Source organism: Hibiscus syriacus, unplaced genomic scaffold (genome assembly GCF_006381635.1).
Source record: "Hibiscus syriacus cultivar Baekdansim isolate YM2019G1 unplaced genomic scaffold, ASM638163v2 tig00116962_pilon, whole genome shotgun sequence".
Classification (NCBI taxonomy): domain Eukaryota; kingdom Viridiplantae; phylum Streptophyta; class Magnoliopsida; order Malvales; family Malvaceae; genus Hibiscus; species Hibiscus syriacus.
In genome coordinates, this window is record NW_024063488.1 from 7642267 (window position 1) to 7667401 (window position 25135).

Here is a 25135-nt window from a genome sequence, read left to right on the forward strand (position 1 = left end):
CAGTCAGATATGATGCAGTTCCACTTGAAGAAGATGATGATATTGGAACCATGGTTGGATTACATGAGTCAACCATATAGCAGTTATTGAATTATTTGTTGATGTGCGTAACATATGTGATGTTCCTGGGTCATCAAGAGGTGTGGCTCAAAATCCATCTGAAATGGCTTTATATAGTCAGTTTGAGGAGCCGACATACAGGTTCCCGAACAGTTTTATGGCACTATTGGAAAGTGTAAATGAAGTCGGGGGGACATCTACAGCAGAGTATGAGACGAGAACATACCGGAATTGGTTGTTGATATTGACGCTGAAAATCGATTGGGGAGAAATTCATGATGATTCAAGCGAGATGAAGAAACTGAAGAACCCGTTTTGGGCGCGATGAAATATTTTGGTGGAGGTGCAATTGATGAAGTTCCGACACCTTATGAAGCTACTCCTCACATGTACGAGATAGACTATGATGCAATGAGGGCACCTGAATTCCAGACATGTCACATTTACCTCCGTACCAAATGACTGAATCATTCGATAATTCTGGTGAATTTTCAGTTGGGGTGCAATTCAGAGGAAAAAATGAAGCTACGCTGGCGATTAAGAGTACTGTATCAAATGCCATGTTGTGTCCATGTTGCAGAGTCCAACCAAAAAACCCTATACGCAAAGTGTGTAAAATATGGCCCAGAGTGCAAGTGGAAGATCAGAGTGTCGAAAAATCAAAGGCACGATGTTTGGGTCATCACGAGGTACATGGTTCGCACACATGTTTGCGAACTCCATCGAACAATACCACCGACTATTGGACTCAGATGTAATATGTGAATACGTGAAGGCGATGGTTGAAAAGGATCCAAGGATATCTTGTTCAGTGTTAGCTGATCTATTCGAAGCCATTTGGATATCAAGTAAATATGGCAAGGTGTGGAATGCGAAATGAAGGCAATGAGTTGACGTATGGAGATTGGGATACATCGTACAATGAGCTACCACATTTGCTACAAGCAATGAAGCGATTTATCCCATGAACTATAGTGAAGTCTCAAACCATGCCCGCATATGAGAAGAAGGTCAACTTCTGCCAGGGAAGAAATATTTCATAGACTATTTTGGGCATTCAAGGCATGTATTGAAGGATTTCCATTTTGCAAACGTATGATCTAAGTAGATGGTACGTGGTTGTATGTCAATATAGCATGTACTTTTGATGGCAGTTGCTCAAGATGGTGAGCGAAATATCTTCCCAATTGCATTCGCCATTGTTGAGGGAGAGACAACAGAGGCTTGGGATTTCTTTCTGACCAATCTACGTCAATATGTCGTTCGTGAAGATGGATTTTGCTTGATATCCGATAGAGGAACGGGTATTTGGCGGCAATTGAACGACCAGGAAGTCGTTGGATACTTGTTGAGGGAGAGACAACAGAGGCTTGGGATTTCTTTCTGACCAATCTACGTCAATGTCGTTCGTGAAGATGGAGTTTGCTTGATATCCGATAGAGGAACGGGTATTTTGGCGGCAATTGAACGACCAGGAAGTCGTTGGATACCTCCGTATGCATATCCGACATTTTGTATCCGTCATATTGGCAAGAATAGTATCGACCAGTTTCATAACGCACATATTCGTAGAGAGATAGTCAGCATGGGTAAGTTTTATTTTCAATATTTGTGTATTTTTTACGTGGTTTTTTTAATTGTGGTTTAACACAATATATTATGGAACAGGATACAAACTACGTCGACCAAATTTTGACAAGAGATTGGAGAATTTGAAGGTATTTTACGATGATCAGCGTGTTTGGAAGTGGGCTTCAAAAATACCGCGGGAAAATGGTCGCAAGCATACGATGAAGGTCGGAGATACGGACATATGACGACAAACCTTGTTGAAGCCATTAATTCGGTACTAAAAGGTCGGAGATACTCGAATTCATACCAGTATGGATTTCCATGCTATAGAGAGAGGTCAAGCAAAGAGATGCGGATTATGTAGGGGTGAAGGCCATTCAAAAAACAATTGTCCTAATTTACCAAGATATAGGCCTCATCATTAGTAATCATATATATTTATGTATTTATTAATCATTATAAAAATGATTTAATAATAATTTAAATATTTAATGATTTGATGATTTAGTAATGATTTGATAATAATCATTATAGTAATGATTTGATAATAATCATTATAATAATGATTTAGTATAATCATTATAAAAATGATTAATGATTTAAATATTAATGATTTGATGATTTAGTAATGATTTGATAATAATCATTATAATAATGATTTTATAATAATTATTTAGTTATTATTTAGTAATTATTTATAATAATGATTTAATACTAATGATTTAATAATTATTACTAATAATTATAGAATACTAACAAATGAGTGTACAAGTGTGGATTACTGAGTTTAAATTTATACATAGTCGAATTTATTAATGATTTTTAAATATTTAATGATTTGATACTAATGATTTACTAATTATTATTAATAAGGATTTATTGTTAATATTTAATTATTTGATACTAATGATTTAAAATAGTTGATTTACTAAATTTAATTATTTGATACTAGTAATGATTTGATACTAAAAATCATTGTTAAAGTTAAAAAAACTAGTCTAATTTCAATATATTGTAATAATAGCAAACGAGTTTACAATTGTTGTCGATGCCGGGGTGTTGTTGAATGATATGTCGGGGCGAACGTCTGATACGTTGTGGCCCTTGTGGCTCAGGAGTATTGTACCCATCCCCCTCATTCATTGGGGTATTGAACTGTCATGTGTTCAAAGTCATACGTCGACGAAAACGTAGGAGAATAGATGGGTGCCTCAGGCTGCACAAACTCTTGTATGTATGCCGGGACAGTAGAATCATCAACTGCGTGATGCAAAGATTGTGGTGCGCTATTATCCACATCGGTCATTTCCGCTTCAGGTTGTAGAGATGAACTCCCACTCCCACTCGGTAGAGAGTATTCAGCTTTACCAAATCTTTTCTTAAACCTCAAAATTGTCGCCTCTCTACTATTGTTGTGAGGAACAGCTTTCATTATCCAAAAATAAGCAAGGTAAGCCGAAGTCTCAAAATTAAAGTCGTCGTCTTGAATGGCGTCAAGAGTTGGCATGAATGAAGCCCTATTGTTCCAATGTAGGTTGCATGCTTCTCAACCCAATTAACGCTTTCTTTACGACGACCATCAAATTTGTGCAGGTCGTCATGCATCTCAACCCAATTCACTGGACGACGACCATCTAAGTTTTGGAGGAGGTCATGATCCCATGGACATCGCGGAATAGGTTGGTGGAAGTAGAATTGCCTCAGCACTCTATCCCCAAATTGGATCTCAACAAAAGCAAAATTGATCAATGGTGTAACAGCACACCAATATTGAAACCCATCTAAAATATCGTGCGGTATCAACGCAAATAATTCTTCATTCATGTATGGTCTCCAATTAAACTGTAAAATTACAAAAACAATAAAATTGATTTAAATCAAATATAGTTAATTTAAATATAATTAAAAATACAGATTATGCATACCTCCTTTTTGGCCTTAATGTCGATCTTCAACCTGAACTCTTTAATGTTGTTGTGCACCAACCCTGTGCCTTCAATTTTATGCCTCCATCTGTATATCATCAAAACAAAATAGAGACATTTTGTTCAATAATTTTAATCAAAATAATATTTTTTAATTAATATTTTATATTAAAATAGAGGATTCATATTACCTTCCGGCAAGTGTAAAGTCAACCGCAGTCCGACTAATCGGTGTCAAAAACGAAAGTCTATGCCAAGCCCATGATTGTAGCAGCAACAGACATCCACTGATTTCTACTGTATTATTATCATTCACGACTAATGACGCCTTGCACATCTCACGATACAAGAATGCCAATATCGCCGAACCCCAGCTATATTGCCTACAATTCTCAAAATTTGTTAAAAAAAGAAGATACTGAGTGTGAACATAACTACCGGATTTATCAGGCATCAAATTCCCCCAATCAATTGTAATATATGCTCGTGTTGCATATATAATTTCGTGCTCCGTACTATTTGATTGAAGTTGAAATTCATTCTTCAACCATGACAACCTCACCCGCCACCCTTTACACTCTGATGGTACGGTCGCTTTCCCAAGAAACAAGTTGCAAAGTTGTTCCACCTTATTAAACTCATGTGACATTACCACCGGCATCCCATTAGTTTGGACCCCGAGTTGCATTGCCACATCCTCCAAAGTTATAGTGCATTCGCCACACGGCGAATGAAACGTGTGCGTTTCTGGCCTCCAACGTTCAATCAACGCACTGATCAAACCTGGGACCAACTTGTAATATCGCACAAATGTTATATACCAAAATCCAGCCTCTTGCAAATTTTCTTCTATCAGTGGGTGTGGCTTGGGCACTTTATGTAGTCGAAGACGAAGGACTCGCTGCTCGTCCTCCTACAATTAAATATTTCAAAAAATTATCACAATCATAAAATAATATCAAATATTTATTAATTATAATTCATTAAACAATATTTATTCACCATTATTCCCAAATGACTTGAAATATGTTCATTGTCAAGCCTCACAGTGGAATTTGGTCAGCCATTGGAATGAATCTGTAAAAAAATTAAACAACAATATTTAAAAATCATTTAATATAATCTAATATAAACTAACTAACTAATTTACAACACTAAACTTTAATAATAACTTATATAATAAACTAATAAACTAACAAACTAAACTTTTAAAATATAAGTTAAACGTAAACACTAACCCTTAAACAACTAATAAAATATTTTTTATATACTAAAACTAACTAATAAACTATTTTTCATTATAATACTACTAATAAACTTACTAACTAATTTTTTATATATATAATTCAACAACAAATATAACTTAACTATTTAACTACACAAACTAATTAAATAATTTTTTTATATAACTAACTATTAACAAAACAACTAATTAATTATTTTTTAACTATATAACTATCAAACATATACTAATTAAATAATTTTAATTTATGTATACTATAACTTAAACTAACAATCATATACCCTAAACTACTAAACTAATTAACATTTATAATAATAAACTAATTTAAATATAAAAAAATTTACCTTATCTCCCTTTCTTCTTCTTACTTTCCTTTCTCCCTTTCTTTCTTTCTCGGCTGCAATCTCTTCTCCCTTTCTTTCTTTCTTTTATGTGAGATCTTTCTTTTATGTTCTTGCGATTTGCACACCCCATATATAACCGACTACCTCAATTATTTCACCAACAGCAATGGTTCAATTATTGTACCAATCACGGCTCAAATGGTTCACATGCATGCATCAATAGCTGTAGGCATGTAGCGGGAGCAGGAGAGCACGTGAAGGAATCTTGGCTGCATGTGCATGCATGGTCTCGTGAGCTAGGACTACATGGCGACCTAAGGTCGCCGGGACTACATGGCGACCTACAAGGTCGCCGGGACTACATGGCGACCTACAAGGTCGCCGAGACTACATAACGACCTACAAGGTCGCCCAGACTGCATGGCGACCTCTCGATCTCTCCATTGGCTCGTATGGCTCGTATATGCCTTGTATGGCTCGTATGTCACCCCGTATGGCTCGTATGTCACCCCGTATGTCGCCTGGATTGCATGGCGTCCTACAAGATCGCCTGGATTGCATGGCGTCCTACGAGATCACTGTAGAATTCACCCCATTTCAACAATTAATCTGGGATGTGCATTATATCATGAATAAAAAAGTTCGAGAACATTATCTCGTGAATTCAGCCGTTTATATATACGTGGGTGATATATAAGTCTTGAAACTGTAGAATTCACGAGACCATGCATGCACATGCAACCAAGATTCCTTCACGTGCTCCCCTCCTGCTCCCCGCTGCATGCCTACAGCTATTGATGCATGCATGTGAACCATTTGAGCCGTGATTGGTACAATAATTGAACCATTGCTGTTGGTGAAATAATTGAGGCAGTCAGTTATATATGGGGTGTGCAAATCGCAAGAACATAAAAGAAAGATCTCACATAAAAGAAAGAAAGAAAGGGAGAAGAGATTGCAGCCGAGAAAGAAAGAAAGGGAGAAAGGAAAGTAAGAAGAAAAGATAAGGTAAATTTTTTTATATTTAATTAGTTTATTATTATAAATGTTAATTAGTTTATTAGTTTAGGGTTATATGATTGTTAGTTTAAGTTATAGTATACATAAATTAAAAATTATTTAATTAGTATATGTTTGATAGTTATATAGTTAAAAAATAATTAATTAGTTTGTTTTGTTAATAGTTAGTTATATAAAAAAATTATTTAATTAGTTTGTGTTAGTTAAATAGTTAAGTTATATTTGTTTGTTGAATATATATTATATAAAAAATTAGTTAGTAAGTTTTTAGTAGTATATTATAATGAAAAAATAGTTTTTTAGTTAGTTTTAGTTATATAAAAAAATATTTTATTAGTTGTTTAAGGGTTTGTTTACGTTTAACTTATATTTTAAAAGTTTAGTTTGTTAGTTTATTAGTTTATTATATTATAAGTTATTATATTAAAGTTTAGTGTTGTAAATTAGTTAGTTAGTTTATTAGATTATATTAAATGATTTTTTAAATATTGTTGTTTAATTTTTTTTACAGATTCATTCCAATGGCTGACCAAATTCCACTGTTGAGGCTTGACAATGAACATATTTCAAGTCATTTGGGAATAATGGTGAATAAATATTTGTTTAATGAATTATAATTAATAAATATTGAATATTATTTATGATTGTGATAATTTTTTTGAAATATTTAATTGTAGGAGGACGAGCAGCGAGTCATTCGTCTTCGACTACATAAAGTGCCCAGCCACACCCACTGATAGAAGAAAATTTGCAAGAGGCTGGATTTTGGTATATAACATTTGTGCGAGATTACAAGTTGGTCCCAGGTTTGATCAGTGCGTTGATTGAACGTTGGAGACCAGAAACGCACACGTTTCATTTGCCGTGTGGCGAATGCACTATAACTTTAGAGGATGTGGCAATGCAACTCGGGGTCCAAACTAATGGGATGACGGTGGTAATGTCACATGAGTTTAATAAGGTGGAACAACTTTGCAACTTGTTTCTTGGGAAAGCGCCCGTACCACCAGAGTGTAAAGGGTGGCGGTGAGGTTGTCATGGTTGAAGAATGAATTTCAACTTCAATCAATAGTACGGAGCACGAAATTATATGCAACACGAGCATATATATACAATTGATTGGGGGAATTTTGATGCCTGATAAATCCGGTAGTTGTTCACACTCAGTATCTTCTTTTTTAACAAATTTTGAGAATTGTAGGCAATATAGCTGGGGTTCGACGATATTGGCATTCTTGTATCGTGAGATGTGCAAGGCGTCATTAGTCGTGAATGATAATAATACAGTAGAAATCGGTGGATGTCTGTTGCTGCTACAATCATGGGATTGGCATAGACTTCCGTTTTTGACACCGATTAGTCGGACTGCGGTTGACTTTCCACTTGCCGGAAGGTAATATGAATCCTCTATTTAATATAAAATTAATTAAAAAATATTTATTTTGATTAAAATTATTGAACAAAATGTCTCTATTTTTGTTTTGATTGATATACAGATGGAGGCATAAAATTGAAGGCACAGGGTTGGTGCACAACAACATTAAAGATTTCAGGTTGAAGATCGACATTAAGGCCAAAAAGGAGGTATGCATAATTTGTATTTTTTAATTATTATTTAAATTAACTATATTATTTGATTTAAATCAATTTTATTGTTTTTGTAATTTTACAGTTTAATTGGAGACCATACATGAATGAAGAATTATTTGCGTTGATACCGCACAATATTTTAGATGGGTTTCAATATTGGTGTGCTGTTACACCATTGATCAATTTTGCTTTTATTGAGATCCAATTTGGGGATAGAGTGCTGAGGCAATTCCACTTCCGCCAACCTATTCCGCGAAGTCCATGGGATCATGACCTCCTCCAAAACTTAGATGGTCGTCGTCCAGTGAATTGGGTTGAGACGCATGACGACCTGCAAAAATTTGATGGTCGTCGTAAAGAAAGCGTTAATTGGGTTGAGAAGCATGCAACCTACATTAATGCTTGGAATAATAGGGCTTCATTCATGCCAACTCTTGACGCCATTCAAGACGACGACTTTAATTTTGAGACTTCGGCTTACCTTGCTTATTTTTGGATAATGGAAAGCCGTTCCTCACAACAATAGTAGAGAGGCGACAATTTTTGAGGTTTAAGAAAAGATTTGGTAAAGTTGAATACTCTCTACCGAGTGGGAGTGGGAGTTCATCTCTACAACCTGAAGCGGAAATGACCGATGTGGATAATAGCGCACCACAATCGTTGCATCACGCAGTTGATGATTCTACTGTCCCGGCATACATACCAGAGTTTGTGCAGCCTGAGGCACCCATCTATTCTCCTACGTTTCGTCGACGTATGACTTTGAACACATGACAATTCAAATACCCCCAATGAATGAGGGGGATGGGTACAATACTCCTGAGCCACAACGGCCACAACGTATCAGACGTCCGCCCCGACATTATCATTCAACAACACCCCGGCATCGACAACAATTGTAAACTCGTTTGCTATTTATTATAAATTATTTATTGAAATTAGACTAGTTTTTTTAACCTTAACAATGATTTTTAGTATCCAACGACTTCCTGGTCGTTCAATTGCCGCCAAAATACCCGTTCCTCTATCGGATATCAAGCAAACTCCATATTCACGAACGACATATTGACGTAGATTGGTCAGAAAGAAATCCCAAGCCTCTGTTGTCTCTCCCTCAACAATGGCGAATGCAATTGGGAAGATATTTCGCTCACCATCTTGAGCAACTGCCATCAAAAGTACATGCCTATATTGACCATACAACCACGTACCATCTACTTGGATCATACGTTTGCAAAATGGAAATCCTTCAATACATGCCTTGAATGCCCAAAATAGTCTATGAAATATTTTCTTCCCTGGCAGAAGTTGACCTTCTTCGTCATATGCGGGCATGGTTTGAGACTTCACTATAGTTCCTGGGATAAATTGCTTCATTGCTTGTAGCAAATGTGGTAGCTCATTGTACGATGTATCCCAATCTCCATACGTCAACTTCATTGCCTTCATTTTCGCATTCCACACCTTGCCATATTTTACTTTGATATCCAAATTGGCTTCGAATAGATGCAGCTAACACTGAACAAGATATCCTTGGATCCTTTTCAACCATCGCCTTCACGTATTCACATATTACATCTGAGTCCAATAGTCGGTGGTCTTGTTCGATGAAGTTTCGCAAACATGTGTGCGAACCATTGTACCTCGTGATGACCCAAATATCGTGCCTTTGATTTTTCGACACTCTGATCTTCCACTTGCACTCTGGGCCATATTTTACACACTTTGCGTATAGGGTTTTCTGGTTGGACTCTGCAACATGGACATCAACATGGCATTTGATACAGTACTCTTTAATCGCCAGCGTAGCTTCATTTTTTCCTCTGAATTGATTCCCAACTAAAAATTCACCAGAATTATCAAATGATTCAGTCATTTGGTACGGAGGTAAATATGGCATGTCTGGGAATTCAGGTGCCCTCATCGCATCATAGTCTATCTCGTACATGTGAGGAGTAGCTTCATACGGTGTCGGAACTCATCAATTGCACCTCCACCAAAAATTTTTCGTCACCGCCCAAACGGGTTCTTCAGTTTCTTCATCTTCGCTTGAATCATCATGAATTTCTCCCCATCGATTTTCAGCGTCAATATCAACAACCAATTCCGGTATGTTTCTCGTCTCATACTCTGCTGCTGTAGATGTCCCCCCGACTTCATTTACACTTTCCAATAGTGTCATAAAACTGTTCGGGAACCTGTATGTCGGCTCCTCAAACTGACTATATAAAGCCATTTCAGATGGATTTTGAGCCACACCTCTTGATGACCCAGGAACATCACATATGTTACGCACATCAACAAATAATTCAATAACTGCTATATTGGTTGACTCATGTAATCCAACCATGGTTCCAATATCATCATCTTCTTCAAGTGGAACTGCAGCATATCTGACTGGGTTAGAGCATATCATAAACCTATACCTCAAACCATCAACTGCAGCTCGAATTTTTCTTTCTATCTTATGCTTCATTTCTATAAATGATGTCTTTTTGAACATCATATTTATTGGTTTTTCAGACTGAAAAACTACTCCGACCTATTTTCCATAATCTGTCCATTATAATGGACAATCGTGAAAAAGTTGTTGCTCATTTCTCTACAAATAAAAAAATAAATTAATTTAGATTTAAAAATTAGATAAGATAATTTCATAAATTATTAAATATAATATAATATATTATTATTAATGATCAATAAATTTATTATTTAACTTGATTGATTGCTTACTAATAAACCTAATAATGATTTGATAATACTATTAATCTAATGATTTGATATTAATGATTAATAATATGATTTATCATAATCACTAATTATTATTATAAATATTTAATGATTTAGATTTGATACTAATCATTTAGTAATTATTACTAATAATAATGATTAGTTTGATAATATTTTTTATTTTTTAAAAATAACAAACAAATTTGTTAGGCAAAACTGTCGAGATAATATTTTAAAACACACTAAATATTTTTAAACACAATATTTTTTAAAACGGAAATTATCTCGCACAAATTAGTTTATATAATCTAATATAACTTACTAACTAACTAATTTACACATACACAACAATAAAAAATGGATAAAAAATAATAAATTACTCACGTCTTTATGCCTTCTTCCTTTATTTTCTTTTCCTGCCTTGTTTCTTTCTTCGAATCAATCTGTACGTGGGCAAATATTGTGAAATAATGTCCTGTATGTGTAACAAATATTTATTTAAACAACAATAGCTCCCCACAAATTATTTTATATAATCTAATATATTATATATACCTTAAACTAATAACTATTTCTTTTATAATATAACTTAGTTAAAATAACAAACTAATTAAGCACTAATTAATTTTTTTATAATATAACTTCAACGAACAACCTAATATACGTTTAAAGACACTAACAAATTAATTAATATTTTTTATATTTAATAACTTAAACTAAGAAACTAATTAACTAATTTTTTATATAATATAATATATAACTTAAACTAATAAACTAATATAATATAACTTAAACTAACAAACTAATAATTTATACTAACAAACTAATTAACTAGATTTAGTTTACCCTAAACCCGAAACTAACAAACTAATAATTTCATATATAACTAAATTAAACAATAAAAAAAATTACCTCACGAACTATGTTTGAGCCTTTATCTTCTTTTCTTCTTCTTCTTCTTTTTCTTTCTCTCGGCAAAGTTTATATGTGCGGTTTTGCTTGTGCTTCTACCCCAAACCCCATATCCTTTATATAAAGCAACTGAGCGTTGGACATAGTCATTAAATTTGACTGTTGAAGCAAATAATATTAGCATTGCATCGTATAACTATTGAGCATTGAAAAGCTGCAATTGAACAATAATATTTACTGCATTTGGCAGCTAAATTAACGCTGCAATAACGCTATGGATGCAACACATGCAGCTACGGATGCAGGAATCTCCCAGCTATGATGCAACGCATGCAGTTACACAGGAATCTCCCAGAGCTTGGTCGCCGAGACTCCATGGCGACCTACCTACCACGGCGACCTACACCGTTCGACGTGCATGCCCCACGCACAGTTCCCACGTCCCATGCACAACTCCCACAACTCCCCCATGCCCCATGCACAGTTCCCACGTCCCATGCACAGCTCCCACAACTCCCCCATGCATGCTCCAATACTATTTGATTGCATGGCGACCTACACCTGCAAACCACACAGGTCGCTTGGATGCCATGGCAACCTCCAAGGTCGCCCGGATGCCATGGCGACCTCCAAGGTCGCCCGGATGCCATGGCGACCTACAAGGTCGCCCGGATGCCATGGCGACCTACGAGGTCACTGTAGAATTCACCCCATTTCAGCAATTAATCTGGGATGTGCATTATATCGTGAATAAAAAAAGTTCGAGAACATTATCTCGTGAATTCACCCCAATTTGTACTTTAACTTTTGTAATTGAAAAAGAAAAGGGGGGGGGGGAGCTATACGAAAGAAATCGCTTAACTGATACTTTTATCTTTCTAATTATGAATTAGAAAGATTTTTTAAGGAACACATCTAGGCGTTAAACTAACCCATGGAATTCATTGGATTTCTGTTTTCCTATTAACTATGAATCCTTGGCCTTGATTTCTTTGTATAAATACTATTGCAAATATGGGTACATGATGTTGCTTAGAGAAATGGGAGTTTATTACCCAGGATGTTTTAAATTCAATTTTTTATTGATTTTCCATGAAGTGTGTCCCGATTTGACTTGACCCAAGGTTCAATTTTATTGTAAAAACTATGATTCTCTGTCCCTTGGTTGTTTGATCAACTAAATCTCATATTGTGTTGCGCAACAAATCCATAGAGTGAAGGCACAGTCCAAAACAGAACATAAATTACCCAATAAAAGGGAGAAGCGGGAGGAAAAGAAGGAAAGCAAAAGAAAGGAAAAGACCCAAGGTCTAATCGATAAGTTTAAGAAGCTTGATGATTCCCTAAATGTAAATAAAGATGACCCAATTGGAGAAATAATGACCAGGAAAGCAAAAGAAAGGAAAAGACCCAAGGTCTAATCGATAAGTTTAAGAAGCTTGATGATTCCCTAAATGTAAATAAAGATGACCAATTGGAGAATAATGACCTTATCTAAGAAATCGACCTGCCTGTTTGCTATGCATCTGGTTGCACAACTAAAACAACAACAAGAGGAAAAGAGAAACCTTATTCCTTGGTGAATGCACAGGGTTGATGGTGAGTTTTATTCCTATCTGTTAATCAGATGTGTTTTATTTGGCTATTGATCTGATTTGTTAAGAGAGATGTATTTCAGATTTTGGGATATTTACTTTTATATTTTCCATTGGGGATACGAAACATGGTAAAGATATGGTTTTCCTTAAAAAAAGCCTTGAGAACCTAATGCATCTCTCAGTGAACAACCAATCTTTACCACTGTGAGTTTGGCTCAAGAGCAATGTTGCCCGGAGTACAAAAGCTGATCCCATTATTCATGTGCCTGAACAATGCCGATGGCTCAATGATGGAAAGGTAGTGCTAGTTCCCCCTTCTTCTGGAACTTCAGTGTATGACATTGATATGCAGAAGGTTGCATTGTCGTATGCTTGATTGAGGATTGGATACCTACTCTTGTTGAGCTAAATGATGATGATAAAGCATCAAGAACAACTGACGGCTAAAACATCTAAACTTGACGATGGTATTACATGTCGTGGTAGTGCAACTTCATTCCCAAGTGCTCATTTTCTTTTGGATGCTCTGAGATCTTTGCACCATCTTATACGACCCCATTTTGATTGGTATGACAATCTATAAATGTGATAACGGTGCGAAGTGGAGGGGCAAGTTTTCGGTCTTCTCTTCAAAGAGCGACCCCGATTCTTTCATTTTGTTTCCTAAGTTGTATCGGATAAGAGAAGCAAGGGGATTGGACCTCATTGCCCTTCTCGGGACACATTGTTATTTCTTGGTCAAACCCCTGCGTATGACATTTGAATTCTATATATTCCGTTTTCATTTATAGTAGCAATTGCAAGGCACTTGTGTATTGATTATTATGTTGCAAAATCTATCAATCATGGCTGTGGGAGCATGGAAGTGACTCACAATCCTTGTCCCTTTTCTATGTAGAAATGGCACACGGCTCCGCATCTTATAAATAAAACTGTGAGATAGGCATTTAATCATCTTCCTGGTTATTTGGCACTTACAAATCAAATAGTGTGGGCGCTATGGCACTCTGTCGGTTCTTCTCACCTCACAATATTGGTAACATGTGAAGGGTAAGCCGGTTAGAATCATCGACTCTTTTGAGCTTGTCTCAGAACACTAATAAAAAGCAAATTGAATCACCGACAAGCGTTGAGGAAAATAAGTAACTTCTTATAATATATTTATAGGTCAAATGCGAAAATATATGATTTTGGAAGAATTATATTTTATTATATTAAAATTAATAATTGCTTTATTATGTTGAAATAATATTATTCTGTATAATATATAACAAAAATAAATAACAATTTTGTTATTTTGAAATCATATTTTTCTAATACGGTCTTAAAACAGTTTTTTAAAAATCATTTAAATTTAACGTAAATCAAGCAAAGACAATTGGTGTCTTTATGGAACGCCCACTGTTAATGGACAGGGCCCAATTCTATTGGGCTCCAATCGAGTATGTCCTCTCAACTGGGCATATTGGTTCGTTATTCCTCAAGAATTTCACGGGTCACTCGGGAAAGTAATTTCTGGTCAAAAAAGGATCAACCCTTGTTTTCTCGGTCAAGTGAGAAGACCGGCTGAACGGGTGGTCACGTTCAAGGTCTCGAGCAGCTCTCGACTGGAGAAGATGATGTTAAATGGAGCAGAGGACGAAGAGAAATGGCTAGCGGAAGGGATCGCTGGTATTCAACACAACGCTTTTTACATGCATCGAGCTTTGGTATCTCCTAGATCTTACTGTCTCAACTTGAACTGTGGCCTGATCATGATCCCCAATTTTCTTTCATTCGTACTAAATTTGGATCTATCTTATCTCAGGACTCCAATAATCTTAGAGAAGCTCTCAAATACTCTGCTCAGATGTTATCGGAGCTCCGGACCTCTAAACTCTCTCCTCACAAATACTACGAACTTTGTAATTCTATTTACTTTTTCTTTTATTCCTTTGATTGATCGATTCGGGTGCGTTTGAATTTTCAAATTTTGATTGGATCTTTTATGTAATTATTATTGGAATTTAGATATGCGAGCTTTTGATGAATTGAGGATGTTAGAGTTGTTCTTCAAAGATGAAAGCAAACACGGTGTCTCTGTGGTTGATCTGTACGAGCTTGTTCAACATGCTGGCAATATTTTGCCTAGATTGTAAGTGGTTTAAATAACTTTATTCATGGAACTTAGTATCAGAATTCTATAAATTTGTTTTTTTATACTAATTCCAAATTTTGAACACTTCAAATCATGCATTCTCATTCATTTTAGCTATTTGTGTGCATTTCTCTTTCTCTCGCCCTATTTTAGTATATCTCACTAAAATTGGACTCTAGTTCTTATGTGAAAGAAAACGCAAAGGAAAACTGTAAGCAATCCTTTGTTCTGGGAATTGGAAAGTGACTTTCTGCTTCATGACTAAATATGCTCCAAATAGTAAATTGTCTTGTGAATATGAATATTCTCAATATTTGGAAATCTACCAGGTATCTCCTATGTACGGTAGGATCTGTCTATATCAAATCTAAGGAGGCTCCTGCCAAGGAACTTCTTAAAGATCTTGTGGAAATGTGTCGTGGAGTTCAGCATCCCATTCGTGGGCTTTTTCTAAGGAGTTACCTTGCTCAAATCAGTCGAGACAAGTTAACAGATATTGGTTCTAATTATGAGGGGTGAGATCTCTTGATTATTTCTTCTTTTCCTTCCTGTTGAAATGAGTTTCTGACTGGTTCATTTTTTTGTCTTTGCTGATGGGGTTTGATATTTCCATGTTGTTGACTGCTTCGTAAGATGTTATCGTCATTCGTTCCAGTCCATGATTTTTCTCTTTTCAGTATTTTCACTATTTTGTTACATTAGATAGATGAAATTTATTCTCCTCTCTCTCTGTCTTCAAATATATCTTCAAATACTTGAAGACAATAAACTAATTTTATCAACCAACCTTTTGGACTGAGGAATGTATGGTGTATCCATTTAGTAGCTGCTGCTGAATTTGCTTAGAAGGAAGTGCATGCTGATCTTGAATTTTGATTTCCGTGTCTAAATTAGAACATGCAATAGAATTTGGAAAAGATTTGTTAATTAACCACTTGCCAGGACATGATTCTGTGTTCCTGTAGAGATGTTGACACTGTGATGGATGCTGTGGAATTTGTGCTGCAGAATTTCTCTGAGATGAATAAACTTTGGGTGCGAATGCAGAATCAGGTTTGTTGAATGTCTGTTATCTCTAACTTCTGATATGCAATGCACCACTGAACTTGCATGCCATAGAAGCGAAAATGTATCATAAGAGCATAAATTTTGGCCATGCAGGTGTCATGGTGCTTGTGATTCATTCATACTCTTTGGTCACCCTGAGCTGAAGTGTTCAATTCGGATTTCTGGTCTGCAGGAACCTGGTATAGCTAGAGAGAAGCGGAAAAAAGAAAGGAGTGAACTTCAAGATCTTGTAATATCAACAATCTGCAATTTTTGATTGGATAAACTCTGAATCAGTGTGTATGATGCTCATTGAAGGGAAATTTATGCTTCTGTACGTAACTCTTTCATTAGGTAGGAAAAAATCTCCATGCTCTCAGTCAGATAGAAGGGGTGGACCTTGATATGTACAAAGAAGCAGTTCTTCCGAGAGTCTTAGAGCAGGTTATTGTACTTATTTTTTCACTGCTTTTTTCCCTTCAATTAAACAATTCATGAGTCTATAGCATCAAAGGATTTTATTTGATTCTTTTACAGGTTGTCAATTGCAAAGATGATATTGCCCAATATTATTTGATGGATTGCATAATTCAGGTGTTCCCTGATGAGTATCACTTGCAGACTCTTGAGACGTTGTTGGGGGCTTGCCCTCAGCTCCAGGTGGGTAACAGATATCAATCTTCTTAGTTTATCTTGTGGCTTGCCCTGAAAACGAAGCCAGCTAATACTGGTTTTCTTAACAAGCTCTGCATTCCATAACTTACTGCGTGTCCTTTAAAGTGAGAACTCATTGTAAAATAGCCTGGTAGAGATTGGATCTTCTACTGTGTGACCTCCTCATGTATGGGATGATCTTGTTCATAGGAACCAATTTTGGTTTAATGCTTATGAATTTCCTTTATATTGTTATATAATCTTCTATATTATAGGGCACTAAGCTTGACGAATGCATTTTTATTCTTTTCTATCTCAGCCAACAGTTGACATCAAGACAGTTTGCAAATTTCCTTGAAACATTTTTCATTGTTGTAAAGCAATGATTCTGTTAAAGAATGTGCATGCTTTTGATGTACCTGAATCAGATGGTGACCCAGACTTAACTGTACATGCTGACCATTATCGTACCCTTTTTCTCCATTTCCCCACAGTAAAACTTTCCTTTATTTTTTATGCATTTAATAGGAAATCTGCAGTGTTTTCTGCTTGCTGATTGGATATGATTAAATGACAGGTCATAGTAGTGCAGGTAGACATGCCAGCTGTTGGAGCTATAACTTTGTATGTCTCTCTTCTTACCTTTACTCTTCGTGTTCATCCTGATCGGCTTGATTATGTGGATCAAGTACTGGTATGTTTCTTCTGGGGATCTACTTAGAAAATATCTTCTTTACTGCTGTACTCTGGGCATGCTACTTTACAGTAATGAAGAACATGTCAGATTAATACTGATCATTCTTTATTGTTGATCATTTGTAACAGGGAGCCTGTGTTAAGAAGCTGTCCAACATACCAAAACTTGAAGATAGCCTGGCAATAAAACAAGTGGTTGCTCTTTTGCGTGCTCCGTTGGAGAAATACAATGACATAGTAACTGCCTTGACACTTTCTAATTATCCACGAGTGATGGACCATCTTGATAATGGAACAAATAAAGTCATGGCAATGGTTATCATTGAAAGCATTATGAAGAATAATACATGCATATCAACTGCTGACAAGGTATGCCTCTTTGGTTTTCTCTCTTCCTCTCCTTGTATCTAGTTCTTTTCATGAAGAAAATGGCATTGCTTTTTGTGTAGGTTGAGGTGTTGTTCGAATTAATAAAAGGACTCATTAAGGACCTGGATGGTGCTGTGGATGAGGTGCATTACTGAAACTAGAATTTTCCTGTTATTCTATTGAATAACTTTTAATGCTCCATTTCCAGATCCGTATTAGATTATTTATTCCCCTATTTGCTTATTTTGTGTGTCATGTTTTCAAGAATGTGCATAGATTATCAACCATAAGTTCTCCTTTCTTATGTTCTCTTCATGTGTTACATATTTGTCGTAGCTTGACGAGGAGGATTTCAAGGATGAACAAAATTCTGTTGCTAAGCTCATTCATATGCTTTATAATGATGAACCGGAGGAAATGTGGAAGGTAAGTGTTTGCAATATATATTTTTACACTAATTTTTATGTCCTTTTTGAGGACAATATATCCAATATAATAATATAATATATAAATGGATAGTTTTGAAGTCTAGAAAACTGGATCTTCACCATCTTTTTCTTTTGAGTGTGGTTTAATGCCTTCTCACTTTCCATGGAATGTCACTGCTAATAGCATAGTCAGGACTCAGGATAATGTTATGCTTATTTCCACTGTTTTCATTTTCCTTGTTTATAACTGATCCAATACATCTCCCCGTGAATGTTTATATAATTGACTTCCCTTCAGATTATTTGTATTGTTTGGAAGCATACCATGGCTGGGGGACTTAAACGCCTACCCTTTACAGTTCCCTCAATTGTTTTTTCTGCACTTCAGGTAGGTTTCTTCCTTTTCGATGTTGTTATGTTTCTCTGTGTCATCTTAATTCTCTCTACAATGTCAAAGTATTAAATGTTGCTTATCAGTAAAGCTCTAAGAGATTATACTTCACATGATTTGTATATGCAGTAATTCAAATTTTATTGCAACATATTGCAGAATGGGGGGAAAAGAATGATATAGATAACATGGTAATATTGGTAGTGAATATAATTCAGACTTATGGTGGTGCTTGTGTGCAGTTGGTTAGGCGACTGCAGGTCCAGGAGGGAGACATAGTGGGAGAAGTAGTACCAGCAACACCAAAGAAAATTTTTCAGCTCTTGAGTCAGGTTTCTCTTTTTTTACGGATCTACCACATTTTATGCAGTGTTTATATTTGGCTTAATACAAAAAAAGTGGCCAAATTATACATTTTTTCTCATTTATGCATGTGTCTAAATTTTTTTTCTAGTCAATGTAGGTGTCTATTGTTACAAATGTTACCATTTTAAGTGCCTCAGCTGTAACAAACGTTAGGAAAGTCTATTATCTGACATGTGTTGCGATTATATTTTTTTGAAAATTTTATTTTAAAAAATCTTAAAAATATTATTATTTAAAAAAATCCTTAAAAAAATTAAAATTTCAAAAGCACCCCAAATGTTTTATAATTAGGGATTATCTATTAGGGTTTAGGAATTGAGTATTTGAGATTTTAGGGATTTGGAATTTATTTGTTTGAGATGACGATAAGGGTGCCAGTTAGTGGGTGTGCAGGAATGGATGGGTGGTCGAAGATAGCTGATAGCATGAGTAAAGGGATTAGAATTAGGGATTTTAAGTTTTTTTTTTTTTTTGAAATTTTAAAAAAGTTTTAGGATTTTTTTTAAATAATAATAATAGTTTAAGTATTTTAAAATAATTTTTTTAAAAAATATAAGTGCAACACATGTCAAATAATGATTTTTTTTTTAACGGCCATGATAGACCAGACACTTCAAATGGTTCAGTTGGTATCTATATTGACCAAAAAATTTGGACACGTAAATGGGAAAAGAGAGATAGGTGGGGTAAAATTGGGCCAATAGTCCAAGCGGATTATAAAATTGGGCTTATGCAGTCAGTGCAGAAATTAATTTGGGATCTATGGTAAATGTTAAAGTGTTCTAGCATAAGTCATATTATATTTGGTGGAACTTGTCACGACCTCATGACGAGTTCCACTTGGGTAATTAAAAATTAATGTAAATTTGTTGCCAGAAAATGGAGGCCACAGAGTTCTAGCAGAGAGAATAGAGTGGTTTCATTATTCCCTCTTGGTCTTTATTTTCTGGGTTTTGTAAAAGATGGTTTTGAAAATCCTTTCTTTAGCTTAAAGTTTCCTAGAAAGTTGAATCCTTTCAGCAGCAGCGGTTTCTGGGGTAAATTCCCAATATTTTTTTCTTCTTTTTGGTTTTTTTCCTTGTTTTCATTGTCCTGCAGCTCAAGAAGCAACAAGTCAAAGGTATAGATTTTAATAATGGTGGACTGTGACAAGGTGCAAATTAATTTTTAATTACCTAGGTGGAACTTGTCATGAGGTCGGGACGAGTTCCACCAAATATATTAAAATAATAAGGCTGACAGACCCACATGACCTGGGTCATGTAAAACTAATATCTTGTGGAACTTGTCAAGAGGGAATGACGAGTTCCATGAAGACTAGCATTTGCCGTAAATCCCAAATAATTTTTGAGCTGCCCTATAAACCTAAATAATTTTGGTGCCAGCAATATTGGCCCAATTTTGCCTATAGTTTGGGCACTTCATTAAGCTTTCATATTTTGATACACACACCTCAATATTATCCTGAAAATAACTCTAATAGCTCTTTCTTCAGATTATCGAAGCACTTGCAGCTGTTCCATCACCTGAACTTGCCTTAAGGTTGTATCTACAATGTGCAGAGGTAATCTTGGGTCTTGATCATACTAACAACGGCATAAAGTCATTCGTCAGATATTTAATGGAACCCCAAGAATTCCTTTGAATAATAGTAAATTTTGATTACATATTTTATAGCAACAACAGACCATTTTTCTGGTTGGAATTAGGCAAAAGACACACTGATGTAAATGACTCCTGCTTACATGGAGTAAGAGATATATGATATATGATGGAGCCAAGAAGCATAGAAGAACAATCAGCTTTATTTGTGACAATCTTTAGTATCATGATTGACAACCTTCAGTTTTTTCCTCGATTCCATGCATTATGGATCGATATTTTTGTTTTGGATGCTAATAGGATGTTCTCATTGTTAATCTTCCATTGTTATGACTTAAGTTTAATGGCTTTCTACTATTATGATAGTGACAATTCATGCATCATGAACCGTATTGCAAACTTCTAACCTTTACTTTGTGCTTTGTCTGTTTCCTGCTGACTATCAGGCAGCTAATGATTGTGGTCTTGAGCATGTTGCTTATGAATTTTTCACTCAAACGTTTGTATTGTATGAAGAAGAAATTGCGGTAATTGCCGGGTCTTTAGCTAGCGTTTCAATAAAAAAAAGCCCATGAAACCAGTCACATTCTTGCCTTCTAAATTGTGTTGAATGTTTGTTGCTCTTAGAACTCCAAAGCTCAATTGACCGCAATTCATCTGATAATCGGGGCTCTCCAGAGGATGACTGTATTTGGTGTTGAGAACCGAGATATTTTGACACACAAGGCCACAGGAGTAATATTGCTTACCTTATCTCGAATTATGGTGCTTTATTGATCTGTTGACACAATACTTAAATATGTGCTACTTTGGTCAGTATTCGGCTCGGCTATTGAAGAAGCCTGATCAGTGCAGAGCTGTTTACACTTGTTCTCATCTTTTTTGGGGTTGATGATGAGGACGGCATTAAGGATGGCGAGAGGTTTGACCGCAAAACATAGCCTTTTGAGCTTAAAAACTTTCAAAACATTGTGAATTGCTTCTTTAATAATCCCTATCCCTTCAGGTCTATTTATTAACTTTTGTTTGTAAACATTTCCTTTCAATATTTAGAATTAAAAATTTAAGGGGAGATTGCAGGGTCCTGCTGTGCCTAAAGCGAGCATTGAGGATCGCAAATGCTGCTCAGCAAATGGCTAATGATGCACGAGGTAGCAGTGGACCAGTCACACTCTTTGTCGAGATATTGAACAAGTCGGTGCTTATAGAAGCTTGAACCTTTGTTCTAAGCACCCTAATTTTTACACTATAAACATGTTTTTGGTGACTTGGTTCAGGTACCTCTATTTTTATGAAAAGGGAAATCAACAAATCACCGCTGCTGCGATCCAGGACCTGATAGAATTAATCAATACAGAAATGCAGGGTGATTCTGCAAACCCAAATAGTGATTCAGATGCTTTCCTTGCCGGCACCTTGCGTTACATTCAATTCCAGAAACAGAAAGGAGGTATAATGGGTGAGAAATTCGAATCCATCGAATTGTAAATTTTGGGGAATGTAAAGAATTATGGGGCCAAAGCATCTTTTCAAGCTTTTTATTAGTTGATGGTTTGAGTTAGGGGAGTGCTCTAATTTGATTAAGTGTTCTGAAATTCTGTTGCTTGCCATGTCGAAGTTGTGAAAAAGGTAAAAGTTTTTTTTATATGTACTGTTTAATTTTGCATAAAAACTGAAAATGGAAAGTTTCATAATTTTGAGGTAGCTTGAAAATCAGAATGATTTCTCTTTCTTGTTTTATGGATGGCACAACATTATTTGAGGTAGCTTTTACGATTTAAATTTAACAAAAATAAGTAAAAAGCAGGCAGAAACATAATTCTCTGACTCAAGGAATTAATAGTATCCAGAATTAAATAAAATGCTTTAAACATAAACATAATTCAGAAAAAGAAAAAATAAGTTTGAACATGAAAAGCAGAAGAGACGAGCATATTAACAAGGAATGCTCGTCATCAAAATAATAGATAGAGACCAAGTAAAACACGAAACAAAATCACCTGGTGCTTTTACAGAAATCCTTAGAAAGTCGGGTTGAGACTTGAGCCTAAACATGATGGTTTACTGTTTCCTTAAATTAGAAAACAAAAATGGCAGGCGGATCCATCTTTCTTGGACTTGAATCTTCCTCTATTCACAATATTGAGCAACTACCTGCTTTTTTCTTCTTGTTTTTATTCGGAGGCTGGAGCACTACCTTAATGGCTGCATCAAAGACTCCCTTCACATTCTGCATTAATGCCATTGCATGAGACTTGATTAGAATTCAACACAGGTTTTCAGTTATGAAGAATGCGTAGACAACATTTAACCTGCTGTGTTTTTGAGCTACACTCGATGTATGCAGGAGCCCCAATCTGTTTCTTTAATTCCTCTCCCTTGAGAAAAAGAAGTTACGCAAGACAAATATTTTAAAATAAGAGCATATTCTCCATGAAAGACAATCTAAAAATAACAATAATCTTCTGTAAATAAGTACTTGGGCAGCAGAAATGGGGACTGCGTTAGGATGGTCTGTTAAGAATTGTTGATCATCACGGAGATCTGCAGCAAAGAGTAGAGATCATAAGAAAATTTGGTAGGATACTCATTTGAATTTGAGAAAACTTTCAGCCGCTTGGGGAATCAACTCAATAACAATTCAATAGGACAACCATGGCAAGCATGTCATTATCTGGGGATAAAGTATAATACCAAGCTTAGTTCCAACAAGAACGATCGGAACACCAGGTGCATAATGCTTTAGTTCAGGAATCCACTGAAACGGAAAGCAAGAAACACACGATCAGCTTGTACAAGATTACTGACATCATACTGAACAAAGTTATTATCTCTAAAGACTATTATTCAAAGGTAAAACCTTCTTGGCAACATTTTCATAACTGGCCTTGCTGATGAGAGAAAATGCAAGAATAAAGACATCAGCCCCACGATAGCTCAGTGGTCGTAATCTATTGTAATCCTCTTGACCTGTTCCAAGGCAATAATTTCAAACCAAAAGCTAGAAGAAACTCGTATTTACTACTGGAAAAAGGAATTTCAGAAGCCATTTCCAAATTACCAGCAGTATCCCATAAACCTAAGTTGACAGTGCTGCCATCCACGACAACATTTGCACTGAAATTGTCGAAAACAGTTGGGACATAGTCCTGTTACCATAGCAGTTGTAAAAGCAAAAAGTTACCAATAAGAAAATCGATATTAAAGATGATCTGACCCTGACACTGTGCAATAGCCCCAATTATGGTTTCAATGAACCATGAAAAGATCTAGTTGCAGCTGATCTGTCTACATTGTACGGCATTAAGCCCAATCTTAACGGCATTTATGAAAGACAACAAAATTTTCATAGCAATTTCAACCTCATAGAAATATAGAACGAAGCTCACTCGATTATCAACAATTATAAACAATTCTTCTATCATTTATCCGATAACAAATTACATAAATATTCAGGTTATGTTTTTCTCTAAAGAAAACAAAATACATTAAGATAATGTTCGCTAATTTCTTCATCTATCTGAGAACCAACCAGAACATCAAAAAGATATTCTGATAATTCATGCGATCATCTTTCATCAAATATCCGAAAATAGAGGAAAGATGATTGAAAAGGCTCACCGTAGGGAAAGTGTTGCTGGTGTAGGAAATCAGCAAGCAGGTCTTTCCGACAGCGCCATCGCCGACAGTGACGCATTTTATGAACCTCGAGGCGCTCATTTTCCTCCGCCGCCGTGAGAATTTAAAAGCAACAAGGACTGAAATCGTTTTTTCCTAGGATATCGGGGTTCTCGGCTTTTCTTTCGCAGATTTGCTTTACGCACTTGTGGTTGTCGTGGACGCTGTTAAACGTAGAGTGAGATCCACAGGCTTCATCGCCTGTCTCCACGAATCAAATCCTAAGGAACAGACTGACGGGAGAGGGGAAGCAAGTGAAAGACGGGGAAAATGGCAAAATGAAAGGAGATGGGAAACAAATGCTTGACCTCGCCACCTAAGCCTCATATCACTTTCCACGTACTCATTTCATTTCTTTCTTTCTTTTCTATTATTATTTTAGAATAACGTCACTTTCCATGTATGCTTTACCATTGGTATTTAAAATTGGAGACAACTCTTTCATCAATTTTGTCTCTAAAATCAAAAGAGAGAAAACAGAGGTGCTCTCCCATGGTGCAACAAGTGTTGCAGCAGATACATTGGAATGGTAAGAATAGCGAGACAAAAAGATACAAGGGCCACCATTTCAACCACTTCCTTAATTTGGAACTCATCAGGGGATAAAGATGCAGCCAAGGAATGCGCGGTTGTAAAGGAAAATACTGGAGCTTCCATACCTTAATGAATTGTACCATAAGAAAAGGAATATGAAAACAATATAATATTATATATAATTTTAAAATATATTTAATTTATTAAATAACATTATCACCGTTATCTAATTTTAATAA

General features: G+C 35.7%; 1 protein-coding gene and 1 pseudogene across 1 annotated transcript; one reads left to right on the forward strand and one right to left on the reverse strand.

The window, feature by feature from the left end:
• The first annotated feature begins 14501 nt into the window (after nucleotides 1-14501).
• Nucleotides 14502-22305, forward strand: LOC120190508 (annotated as a pseudogene).
• A 222-nt stretch (nucleotides 22306-22527) lies between these two features.
• Nucleotides 22528-24644, reverse strand: LOC120190507 (rac-like GTP-binding protein 6). The gene is made up of 7 exons (XM_039193585.1): nucleotides 24306-24644; nucleotides 23746-23833; nucleotides 23545-23654; nucleotides 23379-23442; nucleotides 23164-23228; nucleotides 22997-23062; nucleotides 22528-22914 (listed from the first exon to the last, which is right to left on the reverse strand). Exons 1-7 carry the CDS (start codon nucleotides 24402-24404, stop codon nucleotides 22819-22821), a joined length of 588 nt encoding a protein of 195 aa, XP_039049516.1. The 5' UTR covers nucleotides 24405-24644; the 3' UTR covers nucleotides 22528-22818.
• Between the last annotated feature and the right edge of the window lie 491 nt (nucleotides 24645-25135).